Source organism: Martes martes (assembly GCF_963455335.1).
Source record: "Martes martes genome assembly, chromosome: 8".
Classification (NCBI taxonomy): domain Eukaryota; kingdom Metazoa; phylum Chordata; class Mammalia; order Carnivora; family Mustelidae; genus Martes; species Martes martes.
In genome coordinates this window covers 20,489,691-20,515,359 of record NC_137895.1, presented here as the reverse complement: position 1 = coordinate 20,515,359, position 25,669 = coordinate 20,489,691, and the positions used below count along the sequence as shown (strand labels likewise).

Below are 25,669 nucleotides of genomic sequence, written 5' to 3'. Positions count from 1 at the left end.
AGGGGTGGGGTGGTGGTGGCTGAACTTACTGTAATAACAACTTTCTATAAAAAGATCCATCTTTTAGTCCAGATACTAGCTTGACAAGTTAAGGCTAGAAATGCCCAAGTGTGGATGACTGATCCATTGTCTCCTTACTGATTTGCCTATATAGTCTATAAGAGGGATTTTGCTCAATAAATAGCAGAAATAGAACGGTGACAATGTGTCCAACCAAAATCAATACTAAATCAATAAGCCAACATTTTCTCTTTGCTTTTCCCAATCAGTGAAGACTTTATTAAGTAAGCCCAACTCCTATATTGAAGAGACAAATTGGATACTTTCTAGTTAGTTGGTTCCTCAACTCTGTAACTAAGAGAATTTCAGGATTGCCTCTTTAGGGAAGTTTATTAGATGGAGATGGGGGCACAGACCTCAATATAGAAGTGAGAATCTTAGTTCTTGAATTCCCATTGATAACTCTACGTAAGAGTTTATCATCCTCATCTTCTTCTTCATCCTAGACACCACCACTGAACTGAGCATTTTGTACATATAAGGCAATGAGCGGACACCTGATACTTGTAATCTTGTCTAAGTCCTCACCACTGACTCATGAAACAGGTGCATTCACTCAAAGAGGTTTAGTCACTTACCCAGCATAGCACTCATCACTAGAGAGTTGTACAAGTTGTGAACCTATTTCAACTTCAGAGTCTTTCATCTCTACGAAAGGTTATCCACTATATTGTGAAAAGGAAAGCTCTCTATTAACTTAAGTTTGTTTAGGATATAGCCAAGATACAATTGCCCAAATCACCAGCAACATGTAGTATCTAAAAAACAGCAGAATCAGAAACCCAACGTGGGTCTCGTGCTTTCCAGCCTGGTGGTTCTTGCACTATGTGTTTTTATCTTGCACTGTTGAAGAGGATCCTCAGTGATTCCTAAGTAACAAGTTTGGTATGGGAGTGTTTGTTGAAGAGTGGCCAATAGTCATCCAGCCACAGAGAAACAGATCCTTGTTCCCAGAGCCACTGGACCGGCAGGTGGAGTAGCATTGTGGAGTGTTAGCCTCAGCATAGGGAGCCTGACCAGCCATGGCCAGGTCTCAAGGAGAAGATCAGATCAAGACTGTTTTCAGAGGTGTATTAATTTCCTATTACTGTTGTAACAGATTCCTGCAAATTTAGCTGCATAAAACAACACAAATTTATCATCTTATAATTTTGCAGGTCAGTAGTCTAGGGGAGGAGGCTTAACTGATTTCTCTGCTCAGGGTCTCTCAAGGCTAATGTCAAGGTGTGGATTGGCTAAGGCTCTTCTTGAGGCCATGAGGGAGAATAATCTTTAGGCTTGTTCAGGTTGCTGGTACAATTCAGTTCCGTGGAGATTCTTTAGGACTTTTAGATAAAGGTCATTTTCAGCTTCTAGAGGCTGCTTGCACTCCCTGGCTGCTGGCTTTTCAAAGCCAGCAATGCCCAGTTGAGTCCTTCTCACACTTTGAATCTCTCTGATATCCCCTTCTGCCTCATCTTTGCTATGTCTAGATAGAGAAAGTTCTCTCCTTTTATTTATTTTTCTATTTAAAATCAATTTAATTAACATATAGTGTATTATTAGTTTCAGAAGTAGAATTTAGTCATTCATCAGTGACTTACAACACACAGTGCTCATTACATCAAGTGCCCTCCTTAATGCCCATCACCCAGTCCCCATCACCCCACCCACCTCCTTTCCAGCAACCCTGTTTATTTCCTAGAGTTTAGAGTCTCTTATAGTTTGTCCCCCTCTGTGATTTTATCTTGTTTTATTTTTCCCTCCCCTTCCCTATGTTCACCTGTTTTGTTTTTTAAGTTCCACACATGAATGAAATCATGTATTTGTCTTTGACTGACTGACTTCACTTAGCAAGAGGGTATTATGCTAAGCAAAGTTCTCTCCTTTTAAATGGCTCATATGATTATGTTGGGTCCACCTGAGTAATCCAGGATGCTCTCCCTCTCTAAAGGTCTATAAACTTGTTTACATCTGCAAAGTCCCTTTGCTGTGTTGCATGACATATCCACAGGTTCCAGTGATTAGGATACATACATCTTTCAGGAGCTGCTCTACCAAACAGAAGAGGGTACAAACTGCTGACCACATTTGAGTATTTGTTTCTGTCATTTTGAAGAGCACACAGCATGGACCAGCATGTGTGGTAGAACCTGTACAGTCCATGATTTGTCCTGTTTCTGCTCAGGCTACCCCACTGAAGGCCTATTCACCTATCCCAACCCCCAGCCAGTGTCTCGGGGGTTTTGTTTTTAAGATATTTTTTGAATATCTTTTTTCCACCGTAGTGTTTTAAAAGCCCAGGTCCTCTGCTTTCCATCACTTTTATATTAGCCTCCTTGGTCCTTAAGAAGTTGCTAATGACAGTATTCACCTGGCAGTTTCTCCAAAGCATTGCGTGCACACCAGGCATAGGCTTCCTAACAACATCACTAAGGTGGTTGATGATGATGATTAGCCCTTTTAAAAATAAGGTTTAAACAGGTGAGTGATTCCTGGAAGATCACACAGCTGATAAGCAACAGAGCCAGGGTTTAAGCACCCCATTTCTACACCCCAGCTTCTTTTAGGAGCCTCCCTTCTCGTCCCTCCACTTCTGGTCCCTCCTCATTTTTCAATGAATCATTTTCATTACCCTGTTCCACTCTCTTTTCACCATCTCCACATTTCATTTAAATTGTGGTGCTATAAGCTGTTGCCGAAAGCTGCCATTTCATTCCCATAGAGTATTGATGCCTGCTTTTTCACAGCTTTATTTGTTTTTATCCACACTCAGCGCTGTACCCAGCTGGATTTAATTCATAGTCGTGGCACGCAGAGCCCAGATTCTGTAAGAATGTGAACCTTGCAAAGTGTAATCCGATTAGTGCTGCAGACTGGAGATGTGTGGGAGGTAAAAGCTCTATTATGAAAAGCCTCTGGGCCAATGTCCTCTTTCTTGAATGAGTTTAAAGGCGATCAGATGAAATAAAGCCAGGAGTTATGGGGAAGACCACCAGCTTAGCCTAGGAAGTATAATTTATGAGTCCATTTTAAGACTAAATCATTGAACTTGGGCAAGTTGTAGATGTCAGTGAAGCACAATTAACTTTGAATTGAAAAAAAAAAAAAAGAAATGTTAAGAGGCAAGCTGGTTGTTCAATTCTTATTTGGGGGGAAAAAAGATTGTAATATTAGCAGGTACTTAGTGTACATCATACTTCTGGAGATTTTATGTACATACTGATTAATCACCATAACCCTATGAATTGAGTATTATCATGCCCATTTTTACAAATAAGGAAATTAAGGCACAACAAAGTTAAATAACTTACCCAAGGTCACACTGCCAATATTTACAGAACCAGGATGTAAATTCAATCACTGCAACGCCATGTTCTCAGTCACTGTGTTCTACTGTGTCTCTGATGCATATTAAGTCACTATACTTCAACTGTCTTTAAAGAGTGGTGAGGGAGGAGAGGACCAGGAGAAGGAAGGATGGAGGAGATGGGGACTGTTTCCTCTCACCCCCCTTTGGGCTCTTCCAATTTGCTGTTCTTTTCTGGGCACATGACCTTTAGCAGAATCTTTATTTCTGTGTGTGTATATGTGGTAGGTATGGGTTGTCTTTGAGAGGAAGGGCCTAGAAAAGTTGTGAGGATCGTTCCACTTTGAACTTTCAGGGGTTCTGAAGAAAGTCCAGTCACCACTGGGCAAGAGGGAGTTGTAGTGAGACTGGAACCCTGCAGAGAATAAAAGAAGTGGTAAAAGAGTTACCTATTATTGTTCATCTTGGAGCTGATTGGTTATAGAAAAAGCAATTCCTTAACCTGGAAATTTCATTGAAAAGGATAAATTGCCCTGTAAATATTTTTTGAATTGGAAAAAAAAATCCACCCAAATTCCATATGTTATTTTCTTCATTAGAAGAATCACTTCTGTAGTTCTTAAGATTTCTAGTATCAACTATTTTGATGGGGTGATCACTAAAATCAAGAGCCCAAAACCTGCATTCCATTCCTGGCTTTATTCACTGGCTGGGTAATTTGAGCTGGATACCTACCCACCATGGATTTCTTTTGTGATGTGTAAAATGAGTATGGTACCTGTTCATTCTGCCTTACTGAGATGCTATTTAATATGTGCTCTTGGAAGACACTTGCTTCTGTGGGTATAGATACCCAATATAGCACAGTTGTTTTTAAGTATGCTGTGCATTTTGCTCCTTCTAGTGGTTTTCCGTGAATAACTGACAATCTGGTCACTTGGAAGTCAGATGTTTTCATCAGCAGAAGCCAGAGGAAATCAGGAGGGGGGCAGGGGAAAACTGTCTTGTAAACCACCTTCACAACACTGTTGTTTTCTGTGATTTGGCATCCTTGTGCACTCTGGCCATAGTGACACATGCGTCATCATGCCCCTGTACCTTGAGAGCCATGGAGTCAGCTTGAAAGACAGAATGAAAGCTGAACTGCCTGATGTCTGAAGAGAGGCAGCTCAGGGAAGGTGTGAGAGGCAGAAAGCAAATCATGACATCATGATCTGTGCACACAGGCAACCCATTGGGATGTGCTGTCAGCTGCCCTGCTGAAAGTTAACTACAGCTAGAGTACTTCCCTAACCAAGAGAAGATGGGGAAATTTTCCAAATACAGAATGAATTTCTAGAACCTGCAGAATGTAAGAAGTTAAGGTCTCTGCTGCTTTGCTTAAGGGGCTGTCCAGTTCCTTTCCGGAGCCTTCCAGGCTTGGTCATTTATTGGCATGTTGGTGAACATATAACTCTCGGCCACTATTTCATAGACAATAATTTTGAGGTCCTGTGATGAGATTGAAAAAACACTGGAGTTGAGACTCTCTTCTTTCTGTCTGTGAAATGGGGTGTTATGTACTCATGTACAATGGGAGTGTCTGGGGTGTGTGGTGTTATAATTATTGCTCTGTGGAGGCTTCCCTCTTATATTTTGGGGCAATGCTGACATGCTGTACCCTTTGGTCTTGCCTTTCATGTACCACAGGATCGATAAACAAATAAGCAGGTTTCGGAGATGGTTACCTAAGAAGCCCATGAGGCTGGACAAGGAGACACTGCCAGACCTGGAGGAGAATGACTGCTACACTGCCCCTTTCAGCCAGCAAAGGATCCACCAGTGAGTGTTTCGTGTGAAAGCCTTTGTCTTACTAAGGACATGCAGCTGTGGTAGACCTTCTCCTGCACGCCTTTGAGTCCTTGGCATGTGGAAGGAACAGCTTAGTGCCCTTCTTCCCTGAAAGTCCTGTGAGTGTTCATATCCCTTTTGTATTTGGGTAAGCTAACTGTTCTAACAAACAATCTCCATATCTCAGTCACCTGACACAATAGAACATGTGTTCATATATTTGTTGGATAAATGACCTTCTCCACGGTGATTTAGAGACCCAGGCTCCTTCTGTTTTGTGGCTCTGCCAGTCCCCATGCTCAAAGCCCCTTCAGGCTCATCGTCATCTAACAGCAGACAGGGAAGTTGGTCTACCCTTGACCCTATTGAAAAGAGGTGTCATCGGTTTGTTTTAATCAATATCTGTTCACTTCTCTATTTCCTTTTCTTCAGCAACTCACCAGGTTCCCCCAGGAAAAACCATATTCCTGAGTAGCCCGCTTGCTGGCTCTTCCATCAGACAGTCTCTGAACAGTGATTTTTCACTTTTGACATGCGGGGGAAAGGTTGGCTGAGTAATTGAGCCTTTGGGGTATTGCAAAAGTGATAGAGAATTGACTCTGAAACTTCTGCGATGACAAGAAATTGGGATGGCGGAGTCAGTGGTAGGAGAGAAAAGCATGCCAAAAACTGTAAACAACTAGGCAAAAACAGCCTCTCAAAAGGCAAATAAATCAGTTTGGCCCAGCCTTGCTCTCAGCCATACTTCTGGAATTCCTGGCTCTCCCCACTCCAGCCGTAGAGACAGCCTCAGTAAAAAGGACTTCCCCAGGGGGAGGAAGAGGGTAGCAGATTTTTTTAAAAAAACAGTTTGCTAATTTTGAGGGAAAAAAAACAACAACAACAAAGGGCAGTCATCCAGTTGCAGGAAATATATGGTTGGGGGCATGTTTTGGCAACAGAAAATTAGTTAATGTGTTTGGACTTCTAGAAGGTGAAGGAGAAAAGAAAAAATCAAGGAATAGATGTTCTGCATCAAAATATATAATGTATAATGCAAGAGAAACAACTTTGTAAGCCTCTAAAATAGCCAAACTTTTTTGATCCCCAAAAGTCAGATTGATGCCAACCCAGACACATTATGGGAACATTGAAAAAGGTCATTGAAAAAGACATGAAACTCACAGCCTGGCCCCAAAATCCTAGTTAGATCCTGTGCAGGAAATAAGAAATGGAAAGGTTTCGTGTTAACTCCAAGATCAAGACCTACGGGTGTTTTTTAAGAGAAAAAGACAGATGAAAGCTGACATGTTCCTGCTCTTAACTTAAAACTTTGCTAGGCCTGTGTTGTTTATCGTAAAATTTCTTGGACAAGTGATTGGACGTTTTAAATTCTTCTGGAGTAGAGTCTGATTTACATGCAGAATTTTATCTTTGCTCCTCACCTGCCTAAGAGAACACCTAGCACAGTACAGGAGCATCTCACAATTTTCAGATGGATAAGTACGTGAGTGGATAAGTAGGTAGCTAGAAGAATCAAAGAAATATAAGGTATGTGCCTAGGGTTTTGCTTGACTTCAAAGGGATATAAGTAAATAGAAGAGGAAGATTTTCCACTACTCATCTTCATGCTGGTTACATTTCCTGATGTTCTTTCTTGCTTTAGAACAAATTTCTTAGCAGGATTCTCAATGTCAGAAGCATCTGGGCACCCTTCAGGATCTCTAGGGAATAGAACCAAGATTCATATCTTTATAAGTATTTTAAAATATATAATAAATGAGGAATGATAGCCTGTGAGATCTCAAAAGTACTCAGCCATCTCCATCACAAATTTGAGAGGCCTTTTTTTGTTATGTTTGGGCATTGGTTCACTGAATAATTAATTCATTTACAGTCTCTGATTTGATGTCTACTTCTTGCCAGGCACTGTCTGGATAGAGAGGATATAAAGATAAATGATAAACAGTCTTTACCCCAGCCTAAAGACAGAAAGACCATTTTAAATAATTGTATACAGTATGATGGGTGTGACTTAAAAGAAAGAGTGTTCCATACTGCAGATTTGGAGGGAGGTTCCAAAAAATAAGAATTGAACACACTCAAAAATGCTTGAGATGGGTCCTAAAGATAACATTTGTCCAGGTAGGTAGTGAGGGGAACAGTTATAAAGAGAGAATAATTTATGTATAAAAGTGTATGGGTATGAGGCGCCTGGGTGGCTCAGTTTATTAAGAGTCCCATCCTTGATTTTGACCCAGGTCATGATCTCAGGGTCATGAGATCAAGTCCTGCATTGGGCTTCACCCTGGGCATAGAGCCGGCTTGAGATTCTCTGTCTCTGTCTACCTCTGCCCCTCTCTACCCTCATTTCCCCCACCACTGCCAAAAAAGAGTATATGGGCATGAAACAGAAGGGAGGATCTGAAGAACTACAAGTAGTTTTCTGTGTATAGACATAGCGTATGAGAAAACCTGGCATTATTGTTTGAAAAAGGAGAGTGATCAGTGAAAGATGAGCTTTCAAGACAGGAGAACCAAGAAGGATAAAGCAAAGGGATAGCTGGAAGAAAGGAAACCTAAGAATCTGGCCTCAGTCCATTATACAGTTGGGTGGTGAAGATTTAAACAAGGGTCTTGAACATCGTGGGCAGTGGGAATTTCTTTTGCTTTGAGAATTGTCATGCCGCATGAACAACATCCCTTTAATGAATGTGTAGAAGTAAGACTTGAGGAGTGCTGGCTCTCCATTTGGAAGTGATTGGTGTAATCAGAAAAAAAAAAAAAATAAATCCCTAAAGATGGATGTTTCCCTAAGGGGACACTAATGGGTTTAAAGTAATCAGAAGTAGCTGGTTAATGAGCTCTAGGGTTTATAATATGATTTCCTGGTTTTCTAAATGCAATCCAAAATCCCATGTGACTTCTTGGTTTTGCAGAATGTTTGATATTGTGTTTGTCTAGGAATAAAAGTGACTAATACGTGTGTGTGTGTGTGTGTGTGTGTGTGTGTGTGTGTACATGAATGTAGAGGAAAAAGAAAAATTAGGAGTTCAATAAACACTGACCAAAGTGGAAAAGAAGTCTTAAAAAATACTTTGCGCTCAGGATAAAGCCCAGAGTCTGAAGGTGGCTGACTGGCTTCTGCTTCCATTCTCTGTTGAGTGCTTCATCCACAATGAACTGCTTTAACCTTAACTCACGGCGCCCTCTTGACTCCTGTTGTACAGAGTCTTCCCTCTGTCTGGGGCACTCTTTCCCTTAGACTCCTTTCTTTCAGGTTTCATCAGAGGCGTTTCCTTCAGGAAACATCCCAAGATTTCCAACCTTATATGTGCATTTCAAAAACATCATTCTGTATGCACTTGGGAGAATGGATTGGAGGTGGACAAGTATAGAACCAGGGAGATTGGTTATATTATTTCTAGGTTTTAGAAGTAAATTCTGGGTGAGGTGCATTCTTCTGTATCTTGATAAAATTTATTTTTTTCTATCATAGCTCTCGATATAGAACCGTATAGGCAGTAAAGTTCTTGAAAGGCTATGTCTACATCATCATTTTTTAATCTCATAGTTGGTGCTTAATAATGATTTGTCAAATGAGAAATTAATAGATGAAAATAGAACAATCATGTGAAGAACAAATAGAGATGGTGTGAAGTTAGCTCACTGCACACTCCTCTCAGGCCAAATTCAATCCATTCTCTCCTCCAGTGTGGTCTATTTCCATTGTCTAGTAAATGGCACTAATATTTGTGCAGTTGTTGAAACCAGAGTTAAGAAGGTATTCTAGACCTCTCCTTCACCTCCACTTTCTGCATTCACTACATCTTCAAAGTCTGATGATTTTCCAAGCTAAGTGTCTCTGTAATCTAACAACTTCTCTCAATGTCCACCATCATTATCTCATTTCTGAAACCCAGAAGTACTGTTTCAATCCTTGCCCCCCTCCAATCCATTCTCCCAAGTGCCAAAGAATAATGTTTTCGAAATGCATTTCTAATCATGTCACTTGATCTTGTTTAAAAACCTTAGAATTAGGGTGCCTGGATGGCTCAGTCATTAAGCATCTGCCTTCGGCTCAGGTCATGATCCCAGGGGCCTGGGATCGAGCTCCACATCGGGTTCCCTGCTCAGCAGGGAGCCTGCTTCTCCCTCTCCCCCTGCTGCTTGTGTTTCCCTCTCTCACTGTGTCTCTCTCTGTCAAATAAATAAGTAAAATCTTAAAAACAAAAAACAAAAAAAAACCTTAGAATAAATACCAAAATTATTGAAGTGACTAAAGGTCTTAGATGGCCTGACCACGTGGCCACTCCTCTCCAGCCTTATCTGCCTTCACTGTCTTCTACCCTCTCTTCTTATGGTCCAGACATATACAGCCTCTCTCAGATCTTTGGATGCATTCTCCCTCAGGGAATTTGCACATGCTGTTTTCTCTCTTGGAATTCTCTTCCCACTTCTTCCCCCTTCCCCTAGCTTACTCTTATTCAGTTTTTAAAATCCAGATCCAAAACTATTCCCAGGGAAGCCCTCCTCTACTCCTTCCAAAGACCAGGTCTCCTTGCTGTATTCTCTTTAAATCATGTTTCCTATGTAACATTTTTTATTTGAAATTCTATAACTTTGTAATTATTTGGGTATTATATGATAAATCCTTCAGCCCTCCAGGTAAACTAAACTCCATGGAGGCGTAAACCTGTCTGTTTTTGCTCACAATTGTATCTCTGATACTCAAGACAGTGCCTAGCTTACCATAAATGTTCAGTATTTGTCTATTAAATGAATGCAGTAAGGATGAGAGTAATAAAGACAATATGGGAAAATCTAATCATAAATCTTTATACTCTGAACTACATTGTACAAAAAAATTTAAGTTGAGAATCAATTAAAAAACAAATAGCCTAGCATTCTATTTGAACATATATTAATGTTTGAGAAGCAGTAGAGGGAAACCAGTGAGTACACATGTCTGCAAGTCCACATATGATGCCATTGGTCATTTTATATGGTATCATCAAACACTTACAGATAGGAAAACTCTTCTAGATGTCAGAAACTATTTTAAGAACCTTAATACTTACAACAAACCTATGGCAGAGGGAATATTATTGTCACCATTTGCAGATGAGGAAAGTAAAGCACAAAGAGTTAGTAGGTCACGTAGCTAGGTTAGTCCACCTACTGAAACAACCCCCAAATATCAGTGCTTTAACACTATAGAAGTTCATTTGTTGTTCACATCATCGTTTAGTGTGGGTTACCATGAAGAAGGAAGTACAATGTCTCTGCTCCACAGAGTCATTCGAGTACCCAGGCTGCTTCTGTTGTAACTGCCATCCCTTAGGTCCCTTGCTAGGGTTGACATGAAAAGAGGAATGAGTAATTTTATAGGAAGTTTTTAATGGTCCAGGCTAAGTAGTGGTGAACAACACTTAAACCCACATTTCATGGACCAGAATTCAGTCATGTAATTGTCCCCACTCAAGGGACGCTAACATAACTAGTCTATCTCTGTGCCCAAGAGGGAAAAGTTAACAGGTTTTCTGAACAACTCAGCAGTCTGTCTCAGTGATGGAGTAGGAATTCAAATTCAGACAGCAAGGCTCCAGATTCCACACTCTTAAGCATTATACTCTACTGTGGGATTTTCAACTTTTGTGCTATTGACATTTTGAACTGAATAATTCTGTTGTAGGGAGCTGTCTTGTGTGTTATAGGGTGGTTAGTAGATCATTGTTCTCTATCCATTTGATGCTAGCAGCAGTCCCCCCCGCCTTAGTTGTGAAAATTAAAAATGTTACAGACATTGCCAAATTTTCCTAGAGTGTGGGGAGGATGGACTCAAAATTGCAGCACTCTCACCACTTGAAAACCATTGCTTTACTGGCTTTTATTACATGATACCCTTCAGGCAGGACCACTCACTTTTTGACATCAATAAACTCTAGTTGAATCTGATAATTATGACAGAATTCTATTTAAGATTTAATTTTTTGGGACGCCTGGGTGGCTCAGTTGGTTAAGCAGCTGCCTTCGGCTCAGGTCATGATCCCGGCGTCCTGGGATCGAGTCCCACATAGGGCTCCTTGCTCCGCAGGGAGCCTGCTTCTCCCTCTGCCACTCTGTCTGCCTGTGCTCACACACTCTCTCTCTCTCTCTCTCTCTCTGACAAATAAATAAATAAAATCTTTAAAAAAAAAAAAAAAAGATTTAATTTTTTTCCTTGTCACCTTCTTGCCTGTGAATGTTGGCCTGCTTAAATATCGTCACCCTTCATTCTTAAAATGGCATTTGCAGTAATATCCTTGAGGCAATTACTTTTTAAGGCTGATACTCAAAATAAAGGTTTATGCTGGTAGACCAAGGAGCGGAAATGTAGATAAAATGCGTGCCATTTTTTATAATAGATATGTGATATATTCTTTCAAGAACTAGATCAATTCTGAATTGCCCTTCAGGAAATGTTTGTGTTAGATATAAGCATGAAAATATTTCTCCCTGTGGTTTTATTCCTGTTATTACCATTAGTTTATTTTTATGAAAACCTATAAAAATGAGGTGAAATTAACCATTGACCATTTCCTAATAGAAGATTCTGAAATTTGTGTTTGTTGTAGGTGCCTGTGATTAAATAGGTACTCATTCATGCACACGCCCCATGACTGTTGTTGTTCTGAGTGCTTGGGAATCAACCGTGAACAAACAGGCCAACATCCTTGTTCTCCTGGAGCTTACCATATAGCTGGGGCTAAGTGGCAATAAATTATAAACCAGTGGTTCTCAATAGGTGAGTGATTTGGCAAGGTCCGAAAATATTTTTGGTGATCGTAACTAGAAGCAGAGAGTGCTACTGGTATCTAGGGGGATGGGATGCACAGGCAGTTCCCACAACAAAGAGGTTTCCAGCCCTGGATATCCGTAGTGTTGAGGGAAATGTTTAAAAAAAAAAAAAAATCAATCATAGTACATGTTAGAATGTGTTAAATATTATGGACAAAGAGAAAAAGAGGAGTAGGGGTTAAAAATGAAGAACCCTGGCATGGGATGTGGGTGCAGGTTAAATTTTCCAAAAGATGGTGTTTATATTCTTCTGTAGACCTCAGATAGAAGGTGTGATTAGAAAAAGACTTAAAGAAGGTGAGGAGGGGAATGGAAAGGGGAGTTTGAGGTAAGGGAACAGCCCTAATCTATGAGCACATGTGGTTGAAAGTAAGACCTCTGTGGATGGAGAGGAAATGATGAGACTGGCAACAGGGATGAATTAGAAGGGAAAGAGGGAGGCTGATTATATACAGTCTTGGCTTTTACAAAGAGAAGCGATGGTCTAATTTAACTATTGAAAATATCATTGCAACTCTTTTAAGAACAGACTGTAGGAAGCAAGAGTAGAAAAAGGAACTAGTTAGGAGGCAACTGCAGACATCCCAGTGAGAAATTATGTATTTATTTATATATGTATATGTATTTTCACATTTCTACTTTTTAAAAGTCTGTAGTAACAATAGATACCACATATAACTCAATATCAACCCATTTCCTTACAAAGCTTAGTTGTGCACAAAACATTTTAGCTAGTGTCCTGTGAATGTATGAAGTAGACATTATACAAAGACCCCTTAAGATGACATTTGCTTATATGCCTTTCTCCCCCTGCTAGACTGTGAGCTACTGAGGGCCAGAAGTTCCTGCCTGGCAACCAGTGACACCCAGGGTTTGATTATGATCATAAGGCCTAACAGAACAGGAAAGAGCACAGCAGAGTTGGCACTGTTGCCACTGGGGGAAGACAGAGCCAGGACTCCAGAGTCTGGTTCTCTCATTTTAAACCTGGAACATCCATATGAAAAGTTGAAAACCATAGTCAACTAGTCAGTTGTGATCTCCATGTTCTACTTTAATTTACCCCTCACTTGTTGACTTATTTTTGGTCTCATTTTTACTAATAGACTATCTTCCCTATCCAGTTTTATGGCATTAAATTCCATTCTCAGGGTTAATGCCTGACCCCAAGACACTTAACTCCTATATCATACATTTTAATGCATATGTCATGTGCATGTGGGAAATGTCAAGTGTATATATCAAAAGACAAATTGATATGAAATTGGCTTACATGCTTTTTTCTCCCCTTCTAGACCATGATCTAGGGAATAACAAAACAACACAGCTCTTTATGCCCAAGAAAGAACTAACCACGGAAATCTTGGTGCTGGGATCAGTGAGGGCTGATAAGGACAGACGAAAGTTGCTGAACGGTTGTTAGTGGGAGGTTCTCTGGAAACTCTCCTTGATTTCCTTCTGAATAAACCAGCAAACCATGGCAATGAGTCATGGACAGCAGTAATCAGTCAATTCACTACCTAGCAGCTGTCTTCAAGTAGTGGTCACAAGAATTGTAATGATAAAAAGTAGTAGTAGCCACCATTTTTCTGTTACTATATTCCAGAGTTGTGTCATAGACACATTACAACTCTGAGAGTACAGGTATATGATGAAGGTCAGAGAGACTGAGTGGCTTGCTCATAGTCACTCTAATCAACAATCAATCACTCTAATCAATCACTCTAACCAACAGAAGTGTGTTTTCTCCACAATGCTGACACCTCAGGTATGTGCCGCATGGGCAGAGCCAAAGTACAGTTTACTTTCCAGCTGCAGTACACTAGCATGAACAGGTGCATGTAAATATACCTGATTACCGTTGGAATTAGTTAAAGCATTTGAGGTGGGGTAAAGAGACAAATAAAATGGTAAAATATAAGTAAATATTCTGAACTAAGGAGAATATCATTCAAGTTCAGGGGGAAAAAAAAACAGGCTTAGATTTGCAACTTTCAATGGCCTATCTATCTGTAAGGGTTGATAAATGACCCAGCAAATTGGGCTTTAAGCATAGTGGGTAGAGCAGAGGAAGAAACAGTTAAGCACATATTTCTGATTGCCCGAGAGGAAGAAAACCAATCGCTTAGCGAAGCAGGACTTTTCTTAGCATTTTCCAAGGATTTTGCAAGAAATAAAATTCTTGTATAGAGAAAGAAGGGAAAGTTGTGAATAAAGCAGTGAACAATTTCCTTAGCAACCTCCTTACAGCAAACATCTTATAGGGCTTTTCCACGGGCTGTTTTTTGTAGGTCCCTCAGCATGGTTCTGGAGAATTAATTGCTTGGGGCTGTAACGTTTTGGTGGAGTTTAGACATCAGCAGAATACTGCAGTACATTCTAAACTAACCTCATGCAAATCGTTTTTGTTTGAACTACATTCTGCAAGAATTATAGCTGAGAATTGATTAAAAAGCAAATAAGCTCATGTTCCATTTCAATGTATATTTGTATTTGAGAAACAAAAGCAAACCTGTGGGTACACATTTTTATAAATCATTGTGCAATACCATTTGGCCATTTTACGTAGCATCACCCAAACTGGACCTACACATTGTTTCTCAGCCATAATTATATGGGAGCCTAAGAGCCCTACCTCACAGAAAGCTCTCCTGCTCTAGCCAACTATGGGTCCCAAAGCTTTCAGCATTAGGGTCAGTCATTCATTGAAGCATTGTAGTTCCAGAAGGCCCCCTCAAAACTCAGACAATTTCAGAGAAAGTAATTGAATATAACAGTAGGGATTCTGTTGAATAGTAGGTCTGTGAATAAGGTATAGTCATTATCCCTATATTTATAGAGGAGGAAACAGGCGCAGAGAGGCTGAATACCTTGCCCAAGGAAACATAGTTGGTAAGTAGTGGGACTTGGAATCTACGGTAAGGCACTCTGGCTCCAGTCTTAGCCTCAAACTATATATTGGTTCTCTATGGCTGCTATAAAAAACCACCACAAATTTCGTGGCTTACTAGGTTAGAAGTCTGCCATGGGTCTCACCAGGCTAAAATCAAGGTGTGGCAACATGCCTTCTATTTTAAAGACTCCAGGGGAAAACCCATTTCTTAGTCCTCTCCAGCTTCTGGAAGCTTCTGCATTCTTGGCTCTGGGCCCCTTCCGTCAACTGCAAAGCCAGCGGTGGTGGTTGAGTTCTTTTCATATCACATCATTTCACTCTGACCCGGCTTCTGTCATCTCACCTCCTTCTCTGACTCTTCTTCCTTCCTCTTCCATTTGTTTTTTAAAAGATTTTATTTATTTATTTGACAGATAGCGATCACAAGTAGGCAGAGAGGCAGGCAGAGAGAGAGAGAGAGAGAGGAGGAAGCAGGCTCCCTGCTGAGCAGAGAGCCCAATGTGGGGCTCGATCCCAGGACCCTGGGATCATGACCTGAGCTGAAGGCAGAGGCTTTAACCCACTGAGCCACCCAGGTGCCCCTCCTCTTCCATTTTTAAGGACCCCTGTGATTACCTGGGAGCTGCCTGAATGGTCCAGGATAATCTCCCTACCTTGAATTCAGTTGAGAAGTAACCTTAGTTCTATCTGAAATAATTATTTTTTGCCATATAGCTTAAAATAGTCATAGGTTCTAGGGATTAGGATGTTGACATTATTTTGTCTAGCACAACTATATAAACTGGCCAATCTGCATAGCCCCAAGGGTCCAGAACAGAAGACAGGTAAGTTTGGGCAGAAGGAAAATAATAAAGAAGGAAGAAAGCATTGTGGCAATAAGATTTAGGGACATTAAATGAAATGACTTGTGCAAAATATTTAGTCCAGTACCTGGCCCTTAGAAAACACTCAATAGTTAGTAGATATGTTTGGGAATGATGATGAACCACAAGTACAATGAAAATTCTTAGAAGAATCTCTGAAAAGTTGCAGTTAGTGCATAAAGGGCAAGTTACATAGTGAATGAAGGACAAAGACTAATTTTTGCAAAGTTAAATATCTGACCTGAACTGGAATAGCATTCCTTTCTATCTAAATGTTTTTCAGTGTTGTAGGTTTGTTATGGATTGAAAGTTTATGTGCCCTCCAATTCATATGTTATATCTAATCCCCACTTTGATAGTGTTAGGAGGTGAATCCTTTAGGAGGTGATTAAGCCATGATGCTGGAGTGTTCATGAAAGGGATTAGAGCCTTAAAGAAGAGACCAGAGAGCTAGCTTACTGTCTGTCGACCATAGGAGAATACAACCAGGAGTCTGCAACCAGCAGAGAGGACCCTCACCAGATCTGACTACACTAGCACCATGATCTCAGATTTCCAATCTCCTGGAAATAAATTTCAGTTGTTGAGAAGACACCTCCCAGTCTATGGTAATGTTTTATAGCTGCCCAAACTGACTAAATGCAGGATACACTGCCATTTCACATTTATCAGTAATATATGTACATTTGTTTTCTAACTCCTGTCAACATGGATGGCTGAAACTACAGATTCTTCCAGTATATGCCTTTTTTTTTTTTTTTTGTATTTTCTGTTTGGAGTTTTTCTGGTGTTTTCATCAATCTGAAATCTTTAGAGAGTCCTTCAGGCAAAGAGATACTGATATTGATTTAGATAGGATTAATGTTCTTTTAGTGCCCCCATGACTTACAGCAGGTCTCACAACACATGTTTTATTGCAATCACTTATTTGGCATTAGGATCCTAAATATGCAGGTTGTTTTCATTGATCCATAAAGTCAGGGGAACCCTCTCTCTGTCCTGGAAAGTTTTATACTGAGTTAAAAATGAAACAAGCCTCACAGCCTGAGATTTATGTTTCTGAAGATGAAGTGGCTTCTTTTAAGAAGGACATAACTTAATGAGTTCAGTTTAAGAGGCAAAAGATGCACCTAATCTTCTGGGAAAATGTAACTTTGGGTGCCTGGAGACCCAGTAGTTAGTTAGCTATGTTCTTTAGTATCTGTAGGCCCAACTATGAATAAGCCACTGGGAAGGGTTTTGTTTTTTTGTTTTTGCCATTTATCCATCTGTAAATAGTTTTTTTTCATTTGCTAACTCATTCATTCAACAATACTTTTTTTCCGAAGCATAATTAGCATACAGTGTTAGATTAGTTTCAGGTGTACAGCATACTGATTCAACAATTCTATACATTACTCAGTTTTCACCATGGTAAGGGTAGTCACCATCTGTCACCATGTAACATGATTACAATATTGTTGACTATATTCCCCATGTACTTTTCATCTGTGACTTATTTATTTTATAACTGGAAGTTTGTACCTCATAATCCCCTTTAACTATTTCATCCATTCCCCCAACCCTTCCCCTATGGCAACAACCAATTCATTCTCCATCTTAAAGGTCTGTTTTTTGGGTTGTTTCTTTGTTAATTTGTTTTGTTGTTGTTGTTTTTTTTTTTGTAGATTCCACATATAAGAGGAGTCATATTTGGCTTTGTCTGACTTATTTCATTTAGCATAATACCCTCTAGGTCCATCCATGTTGTCACAAATGGCAAGGTTTCATTCATTTTTTATGGCTGAGTAATATTCCTCTGTGTGTCTGTGTGTGTGTGTGTGTGTGTGTGTAGCAACTCTACTCCATCTATGGATGGACATGAGTTGCTTCTGTATCTTGGCTATTGTAAATAATGTTGCAGTAAACATTGGGGTACATATATCTTTTTGAATTAGTGTCTTTGTTTTCTCTGGATAAATATCTAGCAGTGGAATTACTTGATCATATGGTATTTCTATTTTTAATTTTTTGAGGAAACTTCATACTGTTTTCTACATTTTTACCAATAGTACATGAAGGTTCCTTTTTCTCCATAACCTCTCCAACACTTGTTTGTTTTGTTGTTGTTGTTGTTGTTGTTTTGTCGTTTTGATTCTAGCCATTCTGGCTGGTGTAACGTGATTTTTCATTGTAGTTTTGATTTGCATTTCCCTGATGATGAGTGATGCTGAGCACTCTCATATGTGTCTGTTGACTATTTGTGTATCTTCTCAGGAAGAATATCTATACGGGTTCTTTGCCCATTTTATTTTTATTTTTAAGATTTTATGTATTTATTCACGAGAGATAGAGAGAGGCAGAAGGAGAAGCAGGCTCCCCACTGAGCAGGGAGCCCAATGCAGGACTCGATCCCAGGACCCCGGGATCATAACCTGAGCCGAAGGCAGACACTTAATCAGCTGAGCCACCCAGGTGCCCTCTTTGCCCATTTTAAGATCAGATTAGTTGGAGGTGTTTTTTTACTTGTTTGTTTGTTTGATTTTGGTTTGGGTTTCTTGTTTGTTTTTTGGTGTCAAGTTGTATCAGTTCTTTATATATTTTAAGATATTAACCCCTTATTGGATGTATCTTCTCCCATTCAGTAGATTGTCTTTTTATTTTGTTGATGGTTCCTTTGCTGTGCAAAAGCTTTTTGTTTAGGTGTAGTCCCAATGTTTTTTTGTGCACTTGTTTCTCTTGCCCAAGGAGAGATATCTAGTAAAATGTTGCTAAGGCTGATATCTAAGATATTACTGCCTGTGTTCTCTTCTAGGATTTTTATGATCTCAGGTGTCACATTTAGGTCTTTAGTCCATTTTGAATTTATTTTTGTGTATGGTTGAAGAAAGTGGTCAAGTTTCATTCTTTGGTATGTAGCTGTCCAGTTTACCCTGTATCACTTAATTGAAAATACTGTCTTTTCCCCCATTATATATTCTTGCCTCCTTCACTGTAGATTAATTGACCATCTAAGCATGGGTTTATTTCTGAATTCTCTGTTCTATTCCATGGACCTGTGTGTCTATTTCTGTGCCAGTACCATACTTTCTTGATTACTATGGTATATCTTGAAATCTGGGATTATGATACCTCTAGCTTCGTTCTTCTTTCTCAAGATTGCTTTGGATATTCAAGGTCTTTTGTGGTTCCATACAAATTTGAGTATTATTTATTCTAGTTCTATGAAAAATGGTGTTGGTATTTTGATATGAATTGCATCAAGTCTGTAGATTGCTCTGGGTAGTATGGACATTTTAACAATATTAATTCTTCCAGTCCATCAGCATGGAATATCTCCATTTGTTGGTGTCATGTTCAATTCCTTTCATCAATTTATTCAACAAATGCTTTTAATGTATTGCGTTCCAGATATTATACTGTAGTAGAGAATGTTATTTTGTGGTCATATATATATTTATATATGTGAACATATTTTTTTAATTTAAATTTTTAACTTGAGCATATTAAATGTGATGAGAAAGATACTATTTTACTCATAAAATGGTAGAAAGACAATTTAAAGCATTCATAGGAAAAGGGAAGTTTTGCCAAATTTATGTAAAATAAAATAAGCAAGGGTTAACAAAAAGGGAAGCAGTTAAGTACTTTACCCAAGGCTACACAGTAACAAGCAGACTTTGGGGTTAGAACCCAAATCTGCCTGATTTCAAATCCATGCTCTTTCTAAAATACCACAGCTAACATTCATCACTCACTAGATATCAGGTTACTCATGAGACTAGTAGTATTGTTATATCCATTTAGAAACAGAAATGGAACAGAGAGGGTTAGCCAGTTATCTGAGTTACAGAGCTGGCAGAAGCAGGAAATCCTCCTGAACAATGAGATTCCATGACCTCACTCTTACCTACACTGTTAGCATACTCAAACCCAGGCTCTCATGTTTATCTTCATTAGGATTTGGGGATGAAAGACAATAGATTTATCTCTTTTAAACCTACACTCTTGAATCTAAGGGAAGGGCAGTCCTGATTATAACAATTGTAAGGCTCGGGGCAAGAGTACAAATGAAGCTTATAGACCATATATCTAAATAATTAAAAGCAATAAATCATGTTAACAAGTACAACAGTTTCTTTTAAACTACCTTGACAAATACACCTGCATAAAGACCTGAAATTCTAAGTTCTCCAAATTCTTAGAAATCTGTTCCATTGGTGGGGTGTGGGGAGAATGATTTCCCCCCACCCTCCTTGCTTATCCTTTTCTCTTCCCATCCCTAGCTCTGTCCCACACTGAGGAGCTTCAGGCTCATGTATGTGAACACCCAAAACCCCTGTCCAGGTGCCATCCATTTCACCTGCAAACATCTTGGCTACCTAGTAAGCATAGAACTGTCTTTAGGAGGTAGGCCTTAGAGGCCCACAAAGACCAGAAGTGACCTTGGTGATTTGGGGAAAGGCTCCACGTGGGCACAACCTCTTGGCCTTGCAATACTCTACCCCATGGGAAGAAATATATCTGGGGAGGCTGATTTATGAGTCCTCTAAAATCCAGAGTCTGGACAGGGTACATCTTATATCTGAGAATGGCACTGGTGAGGGAATTCAGGAGTTAAACCTGTGGACTTTGTGAATAGTACTTTATTCAAATGATTGCTAATTCAGAACCATGTCTTAGAAATATCTTTATCCTTGGAAATAAATTTGATTCTTCTCATTTTCCACTTCTCTCACCCCCAGTATGACACCCACAATATGAATTTTGTATTTTTAACTCCTGATTAATGGTATCACCACTGCATGTTGACCAACCTTGACACTACCCTCTTCCTCATTGTCTACCATCACCGCTTAGTCCTTTTGGTCCTAGCTCCTCCTTTCTGACCTCATTGCCACAGACCACCAACTCTTACATGAAAAATTATAAGTCTGCTCAACTCCTTCATCTTTCCCAACTCCCCTACCCACCACACCCACGTAGCTGGAGCACATGCAAGGCTCCTACCCGTAGCTCACATAGCACCTTTGTACCATTAGTCCACCCTTCCTCTAAGAATTCACAGCCCACAGATTGACAAGCAGAATATCTTGGATTTCCACCCTTCCTTATCCCTTAGCCAGGCACTCTTCCTCATCTCTTAGCAGTGAATAAAATGCACTGCCACATGTGGTGGCATTACTTTCTTGCTTAACAGCTTTCAAAGATACCCTAAGCCCTTTGGGATCAAGTTCAAATTCCTTAGGGCTTGGCACAAAGCTGTTTTCTCCCCTCCTCCCAGCCTCCGAGGCTGGATATGCCAAAAGTTCTTACCACACAGCACTGGAGGCTACCCTGTGACTCCTGTTACGTGTTCCTAAGGTGTACTCTTCCCTCTCACTATCTGGTGAAAGCCTGTTCTTCCCTCAGGAACTAGTTCAGATGTTGTCATCTTTGTGAAACCCATTGTATCTCATGCAGATGGCATTAGACTTCTGGGCCCATTAGCCTTTGTAAATACTGTGATTACAGGAGTGATTATATTGTACCACAATTATTTGTTCCCATACCTTGCACAAAGCACAATTCAGCAGCCAAAAGTAATTAGAAGGGATTTCTGTTTTCACTTGAGTTTCTCAAAGGACACAAAACAGCCAAGTACATGGTCTCAGCAACCACTTGTTATCCTTTCTTCTTCCTTCACACCCTCCCGTACTATCTCTGACACAAATTTCTCTCCTCCACTGAAGTCTTCACAGCCTTTCACTCCTCTCCTCCCCATAAGCCTTACCCCTCTCTCCCATCACTTTGTTACTGGGACTGGCATATCTTCTCCACAAGGAAGAAAAAAAAATCCACCCTCTTCAGGACAGAGTAAATTAACCCATAAATTACAGGATTGCCTTTGTTGGTTTAGAAACAGTGTCAGTCAGATTATGCTAGGTTCTGCTACAGTAACATCCCTCAAACCCCAATGTCTTATTCAAGGCATCTTGCTTATTTCTTGCTCACAAAATATATTAGCTGTGGGCCAGCTGAGGCTCTGATTTACATGTTTTTTTCTTATGAGATATTGGCTGAAGATGTAACCTATACCTAGGACATACATTCTCATGGCTGAGGGAAAAAGTAATGGTAGAGCCACACATTGGCTCTTAAAATTTCTGCTCAGATGTGCCGTAATCATTTCTGTTCATATTCCATTGACCAAAACAAGTTGTAGGGCCAAGCATGGAAATGGGATGGGAAATTGTACTTCTCCCCAAGAAGAGGAACTACAAGACCATGATAATGGGTAGGGATATATAATCTTCACAAAGAAAAGCAGCAAATTGGGAATAATAAAGGATTATACCTAGGAATACCTTGTGTTAATGTTATTTTGTTCTGTCACATTTATATAGCACATTAGTCGGTATCTCTACTAAGGTTCAGATGATGTCTTACCCTGTTTTTGCTTTGTTTTGAAAATCCTCCATATTTTTAGGAAAGAAAGTTCCCATACAAGTAAGCAAAGACAGACAGATAAGAGAAAAGCTCTATAGGATAGAAACCAGACTTGGAATTAAAATATTTCAAAATTCAAATTTAGAAAGCATTGTGATATCGCTGGTGATATTCTTATCAGATTAACAAGCAGGACAGGTAGATGGTTGTTTATGTTGTGTATGATTTCAAAGAGAGAGAAAGCCTTTTTCCTGAAGGGTGTTTCTCTTTCTAGCTTCCTGGACCTCTCAGGTCCCACTCAGGAAAACTGAAACCCAGCAGTTTTTTCAGCAGAGAGGTTAATGCTGGGAATCCATAAAATAGGTGTCAGAGAACTAAAATGTCATAAAAGGAGCACTGAGTCCATACAGATATTAACTGCAGGAGTTGTGAGAAGAAGCTACCGCCTCTAGGGCTAGGGGGTCTGAAGGAAGAAATTGGTTTTACCAGAACCTTCAAGCTGGAGCTGACCCCCATACCTCTGAGGAGGAAATGCTACCCTGCGGGTGCTAGTACCTCTGGGTTGTGGGGCAATGTGGTGGGTCTGGTCTGGGGTGTTTTGTTTGTTTGTTTGTTTTAAGATGGAACCAACTGCCACTTTGAGATTGAAGAATCACTGCTGGATCAGTGTTGTCAGGACACTAAGCAAACATGAAAGACCAGATCCTTTCACCTGCTATGGTTCCCCTTCCAGTCCCCCTATAGTGCCCCCAACGAGCAGAACATATCAGAGAGCCAGCCACAAGCAGAGCTGTATTTGGCAGAGGGCTTATTCCAGCATTACAGAAGAGGGTAGAGAAGAGGGAGCTAAAACAGTAGCATCCATGATGGTACAACTGGAGTTTAACAATGTGAACTTTAATCCTTTGGCTAAAGTCATCTGCGTTTAAAATAAATGTCCCTGGGCAAGATGGAAGTTTTAATGTTATTCTTCATTCATAACCCATTATGAGTAAGCCGATCAGCTCTTTTCTAAAGATTTAAAAATAAAGAAGAGGAGGGGTGCCTAAGTAGCTCAGTAGGTTAAGCGTCTGCCTTCGGCTCAGGTCAATAATCTCAGGGTCCTGGGATCCAGACCCGCATCAGGCACCCTGCTCATTGAGGTGCCTGCTTCTCTCTCCCCTCTCCCTCCGACCCTCACTCTTGCTTACTTGCCCACTTGCTCTCTCTCAAATAAATAAATCTTAAAAAAAAAATAAAGAAGAGGAGGAAGGAAGAGCTAAGACAGAGTGCTTTGGCTGGAGCAGGTATACATAAAGGATCTCACTAAGATGAAAGAGCGGGGGGAAACACCAAAAAAGAAAAAAGACGAGGGAATTATGGAGAATAAATTTTTACCAACTTCCAAGTTTTGTGGATGCTTGGCAGGGTTTCTAGGTCTTTGCTGACCACAGCAATATAGATGAACTGCAAGAAAGTAGATAGATCTGTCCCTTTGGTCAGCACTCAGTCCTACTCAGCTCCAGTAAAGGAATATAAAAATAAGACCCATGACCAAGACCAGACTAAGACAGTAGCCACAGATGAGTCACTGAATGATCAATTTATGCAGTGATAATTGCCTCAGTAAATCAGGCAAAACCTTACTATTGACTCAATTACAGTAGCACCCTAATTAGTAGAGAGCTGAGGTCTGGGTTATTCTAAATTGGATTTTTCTGCTCTGAGGATTAATTGGGAAATCACTAGGTTTCCAAACTTGTTTTTTATAGATTTTTAAAAAATGATTTCCTCTTCATTCTGGCTCACTTTTGAATGGGAAATAATAGTGATCTCTACTAAATGTAAATGCTGCTGTGCTTTCATGTTTTCATCCTGACTATCCATTCCGGTTCAGTCAGGAACAAGCACCAGTTTTGTGACAGGCATCGTGCAGGGCTGGACGAGGATGAATGAATCAGAGTGTCTGTCCTTAAGGCTTAGTGGTTGAGCTCACACAGGCTCTGGAGTCTGTGAAACCTGGGCCCCCAAAACTAGCACTGCAACTCACAAGCGGTGTGGTTCTGAGCATCAGTTTCTTTATCTCTAAATTGGGATCCATAATACTACCCGTGTATTGTGAAAATTAGCACAGTATATCAATGGCCATGGTAAATGTTCAGTAAATTTGCCTATCAGTAATACACGTACCTGGTATATGAATAGATCATTTTGCTATATGTGTGTTCTACGTATATTGATTTTCTCAGTCCATTGCTAAAGATGGAGATAATTTAGGACTGCTCTGAGTTGCTAGCAAGTACAAGATAAACCTTTTTTTTTCTCTCATCCTCTTTTCTCCTCTTCCCTGCAGCTTTCCTTCTCCTTTTCTTGCCTGCAATATTTTGGGTTTATAAGAAGTAATTCTGTCTAGACTTGAGACAGCTTCTTCCGCCAGAACTAGAGAAAATTAATTTCTTTTGTTTAAGCCACCCAATCTGTGTGGTACTTTCTTATAGCAGCTGTAGTACAAATATTTATTGTTTCTCTCTTCTTGATCATTTGATCATAAATACTTTTCCCTCAGAATTTTGAAGGTCCTGCTCCTTTCATTCCAAAACTCAGTATTGCTACTTGGGACTTCAAAAATATTCCAATTCTTAATTCTATTATAATGTGAGTTTGTGTGGTTTTCTCTTTGTCCCCAGTGTTCTGAAATAATCACAGTAACATATCTTGGGGTGGCTGTGTTCATCTGTTTTAATGAATCTTCAGTGGACCCTTTCATCTTGAATACTCTTTTTCAGTTCAGGGCAATATTCTTGAATAATTTCTGAATTTTGCACACAATTTATCCCTTTTTCTTTCTTTATAGAATTCCTAGCTGATCCTCTCATGTCTGTCTTTTCTCTCCTTTGTGTTCATCTGCAAATTTTTGCTCTAGGAGATTTTTCTCAACTTATTTTCTGGAAAATTTTAACTTATTTTCAAATGCTTCTATTGAGTTTTTAAATTATGCTATAATTTTGTTTTAATTTACAAGGGCTATTTTGACTTTTGTAATGTTCTGGTTTTTAAAAATCATATTTTGAGCTTTTTTCACCATTATAATATCTTAACTTCCTGAGCATAATGATTTTTTTTAATGTTTCATCACCCCACATAGCCTAATATCCTCTAACATGTTTCTGTTTATTTTTTACTATCTTTATTATTCTCTATCTTTCATTAATGAATTTCTTCAGATACCCAGTAATCTTTGGCTGACTGTCCATGTGAAAGAATAGGAAATGTAAAACTTGAGTACAGTTTCAGAGTAATGGGTGGGGTTATCAACTGGTAGTTTTGTTCTAGGGAAATGGCTGGGGGCAGAGGGCGTTCATTTTGGAGACTCCAATCTCTCTGTCTTCAGATCTTTCATCTTAAACTGGTCAGATTCCCCAGAGAAGTCTCTGCCAGTGTCCTGCCTAGAAAGTCAAAACCTGGCTGCCAATGTTTTGGAGCCTAAGTGGATGGAGACAGGAATCTCAGCTTTCAGGATGCAAACAT

At 39.8% G+C, this 25,669-nt stretch overlaps 1 protein-coding gene across 3 annotated transcripts in view; it reads left to right on the top strand.

Moving 5' to 3' along the window:
* ANO4 (anoctamin 4) overlaps positions 1–25,669 on the top strand; it is a gene marked incomplete at both ends in the record, with an annotated part of 455,955 nt that overhangs the window by 313,375 nt on the left and 116,911 nt on the right. For all 3 annotated transcript variants that reach the window (XM_080810130.1, XM_080810131.1, XM_080810132.1), the window contains one exon: positions 5,039–5,170. In XM_080810130.1, the coding sequence (XP_080666256.1) occupies positions 5,039–5,170 (132 nt within the window). The remainder of the gene's footprint in view (positions 1–5,038; positions 5,171–25,669) is intronic.